At 39.9% G+C, this 13,908-nt stretch overlaps 1 protein-coding gene across 3 annotated transcripts in view; it reads left to right on the plus strand.

Annotated features, from left to right (window-relative positions):
* Nucleotides 1–13,908, plus strand: part of acana (aggrecan a) — a 107,888-nt gene that overhangs the window by 41,259 nt on the left and 52,721 nt on the right. For all 3 annotated transcript variants that reach the window (XM_043677240.2, XM_043677241.2, XM_043677242.2), the window contains exons 2-6: nt 6,489–6,565; nt 7,256–7,642; nt 8,562–8,736; nt 9,284–9,411; nt 12,670–12,963. In XM_043677240.2, coding sequence (XP_043533175.2) covers nt 6,496–6,565; nt 7,256–7,642; nt 8,562–8,736; nt 9,284–9,411; nt 12,670–12,963 — 1,054 coding nt within the window. In that variant the 5' untranslated portion in view covers nt 6,489–6,495. The remainder of the gene's footprint in view (nt 1–6,488; nt 6,566–7,255; nt 7,643–8,561; nt 8,737–9,283; nt 9,412–12,669; nt 12,964–13,908) is intronic.

Consider the following 13,908-nt stretch of genomic DNA (forward strand, 5'->3'; position numbering starts at 1 on the left):
AGGAGGAAGACCAAGAAGGAATTTGCAAGAAGGATGGTAATTTGAAAGTTGAGACATTGGTTCCTGATCTAACAGTGTAGATCAGTGAGGATAGAGGACTGAGTGAATTAGACTTGATTCAAGATATGATAGAGTCAACACAACAATCTTGAATTGCAATATAACTAACATATTGTAAGATTCTATTAATAAAATTTTAGTTTTATGATTGTCTGTTCACTGAGAGATGACAAAATATCATCAGACGAACTCTCCATCTGAATTCTAACCAGTTCACTTCCTGTCTTGAGTTTGATGACTGGGGTCTGGGTATCAAAGGCACATGGAATCATCTGATGGGCAAACCTTTCCAGGTGGATGTAAGAGGGCCCATGACACTATTTTGAAGAACAGGAAACTTTTCCCCAGGTACCTGGTCAACATTGCTGATTGTGGGAGCTTGCTGTGCACAATTTCACTGGCACCATTCCTGCATTATAACAGCAACAGCATATCAATAAGTATTTCCTTCACTGTGAAACATTTTTTGGGATAATAGAGAGGCACAATCAAAATAAGTTTGTTCTTTCTGGAGAGCATCGTAGAGATGATTCTTTGGAACTGAGGTGGGCAGGAATTTGTTCAGCCAGAGGGTGATGAGTTTGTGGAACTCTTTACCACAGAGGATATGGAGGCCAGGTCATTGAGTGCATGTAAGTCTTGATTGGTAATTGGATCTGGTCATTGAGTGTATTTAACATGAGAGAGGGACTGTTTGAATAATGTTAGTGTGGGAGAGTTGCTCTATGAGAATCATGCAATGTAAAGTACAAAACTGATGTATGCTGTCCAGTTGTCCAAGTGAGTTAAGTGGTTTCACCTCAATCAGAGGAAACTTTATCAGTTAAAGATTAATGTGTAGACAGATAAGTTCTTAATTGTCAAGGAGATCAAAGGTTGTGGGGAGAAAGCGAGAAAATGGGATTCAGAAACTTATCAGCCATGATTGAATGGTCCCTGCCTATCTACTATGATTGGATGGTAGAGCAGATTCAATGGGCTAAGGCCTAACTCCTGCCCCTATGTCTTATCTTATGGTCTTAAGGGTTACAGAGAGAAGGCAAGAGAATGAGGTTGGGAAAATATCAGCCATGATGGATTGGTGGAGCAGACTTGATGGACAGAATGGCCTAATTCTGCCCTATATCTTGTGGTGGCCCTGGCTATGATCTAATCTGATTCTAATCATATTGTCGAAATTTGAAATGAAACCCTATCTCAGGAAATGGACATATCAGATTGTCAATTTATTAGACTGATTTGCCCTCTTTATTCAAATGAATGAGTAGGAAAATCAACCATTTTGTTCAGACATCCATTTAATCCTACATCACTCATTCTACATCATCACTGAAAGCGAACATTACCTTCATAAATTTTCTAGCAGGGTCATTGCACAAAATTGAAAGCAGGAACTAGGCCAGATGATATTTCTTCCTGCATCCTACCCTGGGATGATGAGGGATAGTGTGGTAAAATTCCGATGGCTTATCAGCTGAGAGTTGCCAACCCTGCATGGGAGGAAGCAAAGCTCAAACATAAATACTGAGCCATCGGGAGTAGGAGTGGGGGTTACAGTATGTCATTCTCAACTAAGTCAGGAGCTCCAGAACTGAGCTTCAGACAGACTGAAAATTTAGGTTATGAAGGCAAAGATTATATAATAATATTTTAAATGCAAGGAACTGTGATTAGATGTTTTGAATAGGTATTGTTTCTTTCTTTCTCTCTCTTCCTTAAAAACACAGCTGTTTGACCAACCGTTTTTTCACTTATCCTAATATATAGTGATTTAGTGTTGAATTGAGGGGTGATAGATTTAAGACAGATGTCAGAGGCAAGCTCTTTACTCAGAGAGTGGTAAGGGCGTGGACTGCCAATGTAGTTAACTCAGCCACATTAGGGAGATTTAAACAATCCTTGGATAAGCACATGGATGATGATGGGATAGTGTAGGGGGATGGGCTTAGATGAGTTCACAGGTTGGCACAACATCGTGGGCCAAAGAGCCTGTTCTGCACTGTATTGTCCTATGTTCTATGTTTATGAATTTTATATAATAATTGCTTCTACTAAGCATTTTGGAATATTTTACAATGCTATAGGCTCTATATAAATAAACTTACTTGTTTGCATTGGTACCTTTAATGAATCCACTCAGTGGCTTCAGTCTAACAGTTGGATTAAACTGTATAAGTCCAAAAAAAAATTGCAAATGTGGAAATAAAAACAGGAAGTTGTGGAAGTATGCAGCAGATCCATTGGTTTCTGAAAAGAGAAAAGTGTAATTAAAGTTTGGGTTTAGAATTCCTGTCAATGAGAAAGATGCCAAGCTCTTTCTATAAGGGTGTCTAAAATAAAGGGAGGAGTGGAGAACACCAGGTTGAAGTAAGAGGTCAAATATTGTGGACAGGTCAGACACCCTCAAAACATTTTAAGAAAGTAGCCTGAACCCTAACTTTGCTCGTTGTTTTAAGTAGGTGTTAAGTGGATATTCAAGGAGTGATGCAGCTGGCCTAACCACTTAGTTTTAAATAAAACAGAATTTATTTGCAAGATTACCCAATGAAACACAATCAAAAGAGAACGGAATATAAAATTACTTAACCTATCAGAAAACTCAACAGACTATCCCAACTTAATGATGCTGTTCCAAATACTTCAACAATCCCCATAAACACCCTTTTGCAAAAAAAAGGAAAAATCCAACACAGGTTATTACAGGAGAGATGTCAGAGAGATGAAGGATCAGCATGAACCTGTTTCTTGGAGTCCAGCATCTTCACAACTGACTGCTTGTTAAAACCAAATCAAGCCAGAGAAAAGCTGAGCTGGGAGAACTGGTCACTTACCTTTCATTGTACAAGTGTTCTTTTTTAAAACTTGAAAGCTTTTTGCCTGAGGCAGTATGTGTTAGCAATAATCAAATTGGCCCCAAAACCCTCTGAGGGTCTCTGTATTTACTACCCCTCTGAAAGAAAACTAAGGACATCATAACCTTGTTAAAGGAGTAGCAACATCATAATATGTCAAGGAACAATTGTTAATGTCTTAACAATGGAAATGATCGAGGTGTGAAACCTGCTGGATGATATTGAAACATCCCCTCAGTGAAAAACAATAAATGTAACACAAAGAGGAATAAAAGGCTCTGAAACTGAGTTGTGAAGTGGAATCTGAGCAATGACAGCACAAGGTGCAGATTGCCAATGTACCGCACTTCACACATGGGAGCACACCTGACATTTAATATTTATATATGTAGGTACATGTAAACATGCAACTGAAGAATGTCACTTTTCTCTATACCCTGTGAACAAATGGAGCTGATTTGAAACTGACAGAATCCGGCTTGCTAACACCATTGGTGGTATCATGGTAATGTCGCCTGTATAGTGAATGGAACAAGGTTGGCCAGGCAGATCTTGTTGAGTCAGAGGTACCTGAATGGGGCAGTTAGCCTGGGCCAATCAGGAAGCCGTGGTTGACAGATATAAATAGGAGTCTCAAGAAAAAAATAAATAAATAGGAGTCTCAGAAAGCCTCCTCACTCTTGGAACTAGCTTTGAGCTGGCTGGTCAAAGTCCATATACTGTGCACATGTAAGTAAATGGTGTCTTGGTGATGGGATACTAACTTCTGTGCAGCTATTTCAATTGGACTGGTAATCCAGAGGCCCAGGCTAATGGCTCAGGGGGTGTGAGTTCAAATCTTACCATGGCAACTGGTGAAATGTGATGTCCTTAAAATAATCTAGTAAATAAAGCTAGTTTCAGTGATAGTCAACATGACACCTATAGCGTATTGTCGTAAAAACCTGTCAGGTTCACTAATGCCCTTTAGGGAGCAAATCTGCCATCTTTATCTGGTCTGACTTATGTGTGACTCCAGATCAATAGCAATATGGTTGACTCTTAACGGCCCACTGAAATCGTCTCAGTTAAAGAGTAAGGTGACTGTCTGTTTGGAGTTTGCACATTCTCACCCGTGTCTGTCTGGGTTTCCTCCGGTTTCCTCCCACAGTTCAAAGATGTGCAGGTTAGGTGAATTGGCTATGCTAAATTGCCCGTAGTGTTAGGTGAAGGAGTAAATGTAGGGGTATAGATGGGTTGCGCTTCGATGGGTCGGTGTGGACTTGTTGGGCCGAAGGGCCTGTTTCCACACTAAGTAATCTAATCTAATCTAATTAGGAATGGTTAACAAATGCTGGAATTGACAGTGAAACACATACATCTCATGAAAGAATAAAGAGTGAGAAGAAAAAAGTCAAAAATATAAAGAAACGCTTGGACCTTAAGCTACCCCTACTATTCAGATCTGTTAATTCAGTGAATTTGTCCCAGGTCAGACTTCCAGTCAAGATCAGACCTGTTGCCAATCTCCGCCTGCCATTTGAAGGACATATTTGAGGGATGCAGCCCCAGTCACATGTTCTAGGAATAACAAGGCTGCTTTTCTCCCCCATTCCACGATCAGAATTGCTCCAAGCGAGAGATGGTTTCCCTGCCATGAAAGACGTTATTGAACTTTTTTTCTGGAAATTGTTAGACTTTGCTACACGTTTTGGAGAGAGTGAGACATGCCTTAGAGGGACAAACATCCTCCCGGATCCTGAAAGAATCTCCTGTGAAATACAGCACTGCCATATACCAGCAATAACCCATTTATCCCAGATGGATCGTGCTTTGAGTTGTTTTTCTGGAAGATGTACTAATATTTAAAATCATCCTTGCACCATTCAGCAGTTGCCTGTGTAACTCTATAGTCGAACTGATTGATGTGTCATTAATGTGAAAGTTGAGTCCAGAGTTCGCTGAGCTGAGCCACCCAATAAAGATTTTGAACTCCCATTTCAAATTTGTGAAAATATTTTGGACAAAAATTAATTGGAGGCTTGTCACCTACAAAACCAGCAACCGTGAGTTCTCAGTATACCCATTAATTTGGCTTGTTGGTTAAATGATCAGTATAACCGATTCCCAATGTAACTGATTGTCAGCATTGGCAAGTTCATCACATTGAGCAGGAAAATGTTCCTTAATAGTTGCTTGACCTTTCCTCCTCAATCTGCTGCTGACGTCTTCCTTCCCAAACTGTTGCTCAGAACATTAGTGTTACAAATCTTTCTTTCAAATCTCCCATTTTATGTGTAAGTGATTCACAGCTAAAACTATAGTTAATTTGTTTCGCAGATAGAGAAGTGGAACTGGTAAGTATCCGCCATATTTTCCTTGCTACCCCCAAAATTATTGTTGGGCATTTAGCTGCACAGGCAGCCATCTGGTATCCTTGTCAAGACGGTAACTATTCATTTATACTGTTGCATTCAATTGTTCTGTGTTTGACTGTTGGAGTCTGGTAATAGATCTATGCTACTGTGTTTGAGTGGTTACGTCTGGGTGTAGATATAAAGCAACAGACACCACAAAGTACTAGAAGCTGAGCTGCAAGCACAAGTGTTAAAATCTTTGATTACAGAGATATCTTAAAACTCTTGGGAATAAACCTGTTGCACACTTGGAAACTCCTACTATATCTGTATTGCTCTAAAATATATAAAAATACATAACATGTCTATTTGGTCACAAGCTTCAGCAGGGTATTTTGGGGAAAGAGGGCATTGCAGCTGAACTGAACTGTGTCCAAGTATTAAAGCCCCATTCACCTGGATCAGAGCAATAAGCAAAAGCCTCTCTCTAGCCTGGAAGCCAGTCTTAGTACATCGATTCTATCCTGATTGTGATCAGTTAACTCAATACCAGCTTGTCACTGAGCTTGGGGGGAGTTTTCAAATCTGAATAATTTGATTCTAAACAGGACAAGGTTTCGAACAGCTCAGGAAAAAGGAGATGACTGCTGACTACTAAGCATGAAAAACAATTCACATTGTCATTTCCCTCCATCTTCAGGAAGATCCTTAAAAGCTCACTTCAAAACAACGTTGTTACACAGCAGGTGGTGGATGTCTGGAATTTGCTGCCTAAGAGGTGATGGAGAGAGAGAGACCCCTGAACTCTTTCAAAAAGTACCTGGATGTGGATCTTAAGTTCTGTATTTTATAGGATTATAGGCCATGTGCAGAAAAATGGGATTAGAAGGCGCATTTGGGCCAATACGGACAAGATGGGCCAAAAGGCATCCTTCTGTCACGTATCATTTCTAAGGTTTTTTAGTTCCATTTCCAAATGGTGTTGTAAATCTCACTTGGTACTCTGTAGCAGTACTCAGGACATACTCTTCGTTCAATGTTTAAAACATTCTACAATGAAAAGAACTCTACTTACATGTTAGCATGTGATAAACTGAGAATTCACAGCATTCACAAGCAGAGACTGTCTCACCAGTAAGCAACCCCCATAATTCCCCAGCGACCACCTTCTTTGACAGACATCTGTGTTCCTTCTGCAGCAATGGTGCTAACTCACCCTTCCCTCTTTTCTCTTTTACAGCTAAACCATGACCACTCTGCTTTTAGTGTTTGTGTGCTTGCGAGTCATCACAGCGGCTATTTCAGTCGAAGTTTCTGGTAAGGAACTTTTTAAGATAAATTAGCAATGAACTCCTATAATATGAAACAGTCTTAACTCAATTTGGAGCACAAACACGAGGGGGGATCAGGTTTAAGTGGCATATGGATTCTCATTGATCATAAATGTGAGGTCCCAGAAGACTCTCATTATTGATGGAATTGTGGATCTCAATGGCACTGGTTCTCCAAACGTTCATCCTTGATTAACAGTCAAATTTAACTCGTGCTTAGATGTCCACTTGTGTGTCAGATTTCCATATTTTCTGACTTGAGAGCCAGCCTATAACTAGGGTTTGCCAGATTCATGGCAATCTAAATAGAAGATTGTCTCCAACCAATTCCAGCAGCATAATGGCAGTCTGAGTAACTTGTAATGTCTGTACACGATAATTTGAAAAGTTCTTGATGTAGACAACATTTGGGATACAGGTAGTGCTTCTATAATGCAATGGTTGCGTTCTTGTGCAACCCCCGCATTATAGAAAAATTGCACTTTAGAAACAGCGCATAAAATGTTGGCATTAAAAGTTCGTGCTTTAGAAACCGTGTCCCCAGTTCACCAATTGTGTTACAGTGAATTCGCATGAGCAAAACACGTGCTGCAGCAGAACGACCTGTATTTGAATCTCCCACTAGGTCTGGCCCATTTACTAATGTAAGGAGACATTATTTTATTCTGTATAATAGATGACACAAAGGCCCTGAGTGTGAAGATTGCCGTGCAGTCACCAGTGAAGGCTGTTCTTGCGAGTTCTGTGAATATCCCCTGCTACTTCATCGACTCCACATCATTCTCACCGGACACTCCCTTGGCAACTTTGCTGGCCCCAAGAATCAAATGGACAAAAATCAGTGAAGATGGGAAAGAGACAGTCATAGTGGTTGCCACCTCTGGAAAAGTTAAGATCAGCCAAGAGTACCAAGGTCGAGTCAAGCTTCCAAGTTACCATGAAATTCCAAATGACGCCACCTTGGAGTTGGATAAACTACAATCGAGTGATTCTGGAATGTACCGGTGTGAAGTGACGCATGGTATTGAGGACAGCCAAGACGTTATACAGTTGGTTGTTAAAGGTCAATATTATGTTTTATTTTAGTTTTTCTGTTTTCTCCTTCTTTTTGGAAAGTTATTTTTGCCATTGTAGCCAGGAATAGTAAAAGATGAAAGAATTGTGGATGCTGTGAATCAGAAACAAAATCAGGTTGCTGGAAAAGCTCAACAGGTCTGGCAGAACCTGTGAAGAAAAATCAAAGTTAACGTTTCAGGTCCAGTGACCCTTCCTTAGAACAGTTCTGAGGAAGGGTCACTGGACCTGAAACGTTAACTTTGATTTCTTTTCACAGATGTTGCCAGACCTACTGAGCTTTTCCAGCAACTTCTGTTTTTGTATAGACTTATGTAGTATGTTTGTTACAAGCAAAATACCTTTCCTTTCATCACTGGAGTTTCTTGGTATATTCCAATGCCAAACAAATTGACTCTCAATGAAACTTCTAAGTTCCATGGTTGCTAATTGGAATACTGAAAATTGGCGATCCTCCCTCTGCCAAAGCAAATTGGTGTTGTCAATCTGATTATGATTGAAGTCATATTAGTGCTACAAATGCTCCAAGTCCACCCTTGCGATATGAGTGACCAAAACTAAGAAAAAATATTGGAGTCCAGGTGGGGAGTTGAATGGCATCTTTCTCTGCCATTGTTTTTCTCTCCAGTTCTGCGGGACACAAGATCCAAGCCCATATATAAGCTGACCGAATGAAAGTGTTAGCAGTATTTGGTCAGCAACGACAATGGCAATGAGGAGAATGCAAAGTCTTGTGAGATCTATGACATGCCCTGATTATAATCAGCCATCTAGACTTTGATAATATTTGTTGGGTTTAGTCAATAAAAATGCTTACCAAGCTACAAGAGCCTGAGCTATAATTTACAATATGCCAAAGGTTGATTCTAGATGATGTTTGATACTCACATTTTCCCTTCTGATTTCAGGTATTGTCTTCCATTATCGTGCAATCACCAGCAGATACACCCTCAACTTCTACAAAGCCCAGCAGGCTTGTGTTGACAACACTGCCATCATCGCAACACCAGAACAACTGCAGGCAGCTTACGATGATGGATTTGATCAGTGTGATGCTGGATGGTTGGCTGATCAAACCGTAAGGTCTGGACCGATTATACTTGTTACCCACAAATGTATGTGGTGTATCATTTTGGGAGCATGGTACATCATGGTGGTAAAACTAATATAATAGTGAAAGAAATCTTCCGAGGCCACCATAAATTTCCAAACTATGCCAGCTTCAGTGAGGCCCACGAGTGATATGGAGACTTGAACTCCTCCAATATGTACATGAATTATATTGCAGAAATATTTCCCAATAGAAACGATCTTACATTGCAGCGTACAAGAGATGATCGAGCATCTATTCAAGAAGACAATGTTTCCTATTTTCTCCTTCAGCTCCCAACAGTAATGATTAATTATTATATCTGAGTTTACTAACATCAATAACCCTAGCAGACTACAATAAAGTAGAATTTTGATATGGATCTAGTGGGTGAATCATGGCAGAATGTTCATGAAACTAACAGACAGTTAGTTCCTGTTTTGTCCGTTTAACAATGTCTATAGCGGATCCCAATATTTACTGGGAACAAAAAACGATAATGATTTTTTTTGACAGTTATTTCTGAATTCATATTCTTAGGTATCCAATTCATAAACCTCGAGTAGGATGCTATGGTAACTTGGATGAATATCCAGGTGTCAGATCATATGGTGTCAGAGATACAAATGAAACCTATGATGTTTATTGCTTCGCAACAGAACTGCAAGGTAGGAAACATGTTCTTCCTTGGAGATAACACACATAGTGGTTCACAGTGAAGGATGCAAACTTGAAGCGAAAATAAGAAAAGTCATCAGGTCTGGCCAAATGGTGCCAATCTTCAGGCTCCTCCAGGGACTTCTCAATCTTAACTCCAATACGGGTCAGGAATCTACCTGCAGATTGTTAAGCTTGCACTTGTGGCCAGTGAGCATGAAAATGTATTGTTTGTAAACTCACACCATGACAAACTGTAAATGAATATAAATAAAGTCCTCAAAACCAGTGGAGTACAAGTACAATTCAGAGGAATGGTTGTAGAATACTTGGAGTATGCTTAGTAATTTTTCTGTTACCAAAAACTTTCTGGTATTTCAGGAGATTGTCTCATAGCAAACCCCTACCTACCAACTTTTGTTAGTGTTTGTTTTTTTTTAGAACTGACTTTTCCAGCCCATTATTTACCTTATTTGCCAGACAGAGTGCGTGTGTAAAGGTTACATTTAAGGGCATACTGGATTTCTCTAACGTATTGTGACAAAGAAGAGAAGTCATGGCTGGAAAAGTTAATTTTCCATGATGTCTCAGATGCAACTGCATCTCAGAATTTCAGAATCACAAAATTGTTACAGTGCAGAAGGAGGCCATTCAGCCCACTGCGCCTGCACTAGCTCTGCAAATACTTTGTGCCAAACCCCTGTCTAATATCTTCTTAATTAATTCCAACTCCAGCTCACTTTAGAGCTGCATTTTAAACCGGAGCACTCACTGTGTGGAAAAGCTTCTCCTCGCTTTTCATTTACTTCTTTTGCGAAACACTGTACACTCTCATTCTTGATCGTTTTAGGAGCGGAAACAGATTTGCCCCAAATATATACCCCCACCCCCCCCGCTCATAATTTTGAAAATCTCTTTTAAATCTTCCCTTAGCTTTCTTCTCTCCGAAGAAGACAGTCCCAAACTCTCCAATCTATCCTCTAAACTGCTAGTTCTCATCCCTGGAACCATTTTCAGAAACCCCTTCTGCATTCTTTCCAGCGTGTTCCCATCATTTTTACAGTCTGATGCTGAGAACTGTATGCAATGTCTGGATCAGTGGTGCTGGAAGAGCACAGCAATTCAGGCAGCATCCAACAAGCAGCGAGATCGACGTTTCGGGCAAAAGCCCCTTTTGCCCGAAACGTCGATTTCGCTGCTTGTTGGATGCTGCCTGAATTGCTGTGCTCTTCCAGCACCACTGATCCAGAATCTGGTTTCCAGCATCTGCAGTTATTGTTTTTACCCATCTGTATGCAATGCTCCAGCTGAGTTCTCACCAGTGTCCTATATAGGTTCAGCATAACCTCCCCGCTGTAGTACTCCACACCTCTACTAAATTAGCTTATAACCCCTATGCTTTATTAACAGCTCTCTAACTGTCCTGCCACCAACATGAGAAGTGTCTGCAGGATACGATTTCCACTTGGCCAGGCTGCTCTGCCACACTTTAACTTATATATTAAAATATTTTACTTACTGTAACTTCAGTAACTATAACTTACTTTAACCTTGTTCTTGTAATATTAACTAAAAACAGGTAATTAGCAGAAAATAGAAGTTCTTCATCCCTGTTCACAAATCAGGTCCTTCTCTTGAGTCAATAATTTCTTACTTTCCCTGTATGAGTTTGGAAATTAACATTTTGCAAAAGTTTTAACATTGAAACATAGTGCCTAACAGCAGCTGCTGAGCAACCAATTAACTCACTACTTTTCATAATTTCACAGTGGTGCCCTGTCTCCTGCACTGGGGACACCCACAAGCCACATGAATGAATTTCACCCCACAAAACAGGAAGGGTTAGCACACAACTACAGTCCTAGATGATAGTGTATCATCTAACATTGTTTTGTAGGAAGTCTATTCCAGAGGTACAGTAAAAGAAGCAGGTCTGGTTAGAGAATATGTCTTATACAGAAGTAATGTTATTAATGTATATAGAGAGAATTATCAGTAACTTATATACAATATGCAGTGCATAATTTAAAAACAGAAAGCTCTGTAAATACTCAGCAGATGTTGACACTGCGATGGAAAAAGAAATAGGGTTGATATTTCCAATTGAATATGATTTTTGTTTCTTATGTTTTATGATCTTATGATCACATTCAGTACTAATTATTATAGTCATACCTTTGCTGAATCCAGGTCACTATAAGTGACAACAAGTAGACATGTCCTTTTCAAGAGCAAATAGAGATGGACAACAAATGTTGGCCTTATCAGGGATTGATAACATTTTTTAAAGAGGACCATAGTTGTGATGAAGATTTCTGTCCTAAATGCAGGCTTCAAAGTTTTATCAATCTTCCGGTTAGGACCCAAATAAATTTTTCTGTTGCATGTGTGTGGGATCCTACATTCAGGATCAGCAAAGGGAATGCAAAATGTAGATTCCATTCCAGATCAACAGAATGCTCCATACACAGAACACAGCAATGTGCAGAAGGTGAACTCAATGTGTTAGAAGTTTTCAAAAAGTAAACAAATAAGTGCTTGATTCCCAAAATGTTTCACGGTCATTGCATTTTATAAACAAATAGCAATGGAACGAGACAGGTAAGGGGACGGTCAAGCCTGATAAAACAATCTCCTGCCTTATTCCTTACTCAACCCAAAAAGGGTACAGTTATATCTACCCGATAGTGAAGGTAAAGGAACTTCATTTTGCACAACAGTTCATTTGAAGAACAACTTGAAAGTATTCTTCTATATTAAAGCATTATGGAGCATTATAACAGTAGGCATTACCAATCCTCTCTTCCCAGATGGGAAAAGCACAAGATTGTGTTTTACAGTATTTAACATACAATGTTGAACATTATTCAATATCAAGTTTCACAAGTGGTTTTAGCATAGATGATGTTACCAGCTTAGAAGCAAACCTGATTGTAAGTTTAAACTGGTGACTACCTCTGTGATTCCAGTTTAGAAGCCATGCATTTGAAATTAAGTAATTAAGAATGAGTGAAACATTGTCATACAATAGATAATACAGATAGATGTGCATTAAGAGGCAATTAAATTTCTAACATGAAAGAAAAGATTATAAATGCAAGGTCATTGGCTGATCCATCTGAAAGGATTGGGTTTGCGTTGATGTTGAGCACTCTGTTGTGCTTTGGTTTATCACATAATACCTTTTCATGGACAGTATTTGCTGGAATTTGAGGTGGATTTACTTAACTCAATTGATCAACTTCATTTTCTCGTCTTTCCATCTCTAGGTAATGTGTTCTATATAACTACCACTGGGAGGTATGCCTTTAAGGAAGCCATGGAAGCTTGCCTTGACAAAGGTGCCCAGTTAGCCACCACAGGACAATTATACATGGCATGGAAAGATGGCATGGATCAGTGCAATACTGGTTGGCTTGCTGATGGCAGTGTCAGGTACCCTATCACAAAGCGAAGACCCAACTGTGGTGGCAACCTACTCGGCGTAAGAACTTTGTACCGGTATGCCAACCAAACTGGATACCCTGATCCAAGCACCCGCCATGATGCCTATTGCTTCAGTGGTAAGAGATTATTAATTTCTGGCTGATTTGGTTGGATAAGTATTGGGTATTATCACGAAGGCGTTCAAGAGCTGAGACAAATAAATTACTTACTCCAAGAGTGAGAAAGGAAGCCAAGAGAAATTAGATTAGATTAGATTACTTTTCAGTGTGGAAACAGGCCCTTCGGCCCAGCAAGTCCACACCGACCCGCCGAAGCGCAAACCACCCATACCCCTACATTTACCCCTTACCTAACACTACGGACAACTTAGCATAGCCAATTCACCTGACTTGCACATCTTTGGACTGTGGGAGGAAACCGGAGCACCCGGAGGAAACCCACGCAGACACGGGGAGAATGTGCAAACTCCACACAGTCGGTCGCCTGAGGCGGGAATTGAACCCGGGTCTCTGGCGCTGTGAGGCAGCAGTGCTAACCACTGCTAAGTATTAAGGTTCAGAGAAGATAAAGTTATAAAATAATAGATTAATCTGTTAACAGAACAGTCTGAGAGGTGTGGTGGGCATAACAGTCCTATGGGGCTGAACAGCATTGGTGACTAAAGCTTACTTCAATTGAAAAATAAATTGGTTATTTTTGGACATAGCACAATACAGAAAAGTGATTATAATCACTTTCACAATGCAGCAATTTAAATATTAGGATGATATGAGAAACAGATTCTTTTGCAAAAATTTTGCTGTGTTTTGTTGCACTGTCAATTTCACTTCAGGGAATCTGGGTTTGAAACTTACCAAGCGAGGCAGTCCTCTCACTCTGTATGTGGTCTGTGTGTCTGTCTTAATCTATAGGGAATGAGTTAGGTTAAAAATAAAGACACAATGAGGGCAAGTGTGAATAGTCAAGGTCTTTTTCCCAGGGTAGGGGAAACTAGAGGGCATTGGTTTAAGGTGAGAGGGAAACATATAAAAGAGACCTGAGGGGCAAATTCTTCACGCAGA

Source organism: Chiloscyllium plagiosum, unplaced genomic scaffold, assembly GCF_037043375.1.
Source record: "Chiloscyllium plagiosum isolate Xiang-an unplaced genomic scaffold, Cpla_swu_hap1 HiC_scaffold_39, whole genome shotgun sequence".
Classification (NCBI taxonomy): domain Eukaryota; kingdom Metazoa; phylum Chordata; class Chondrichthyes; order Orectolobiformes; family Hemiscylliidae; genus Chiloscyllium; species Chiloscyllium plagiosum.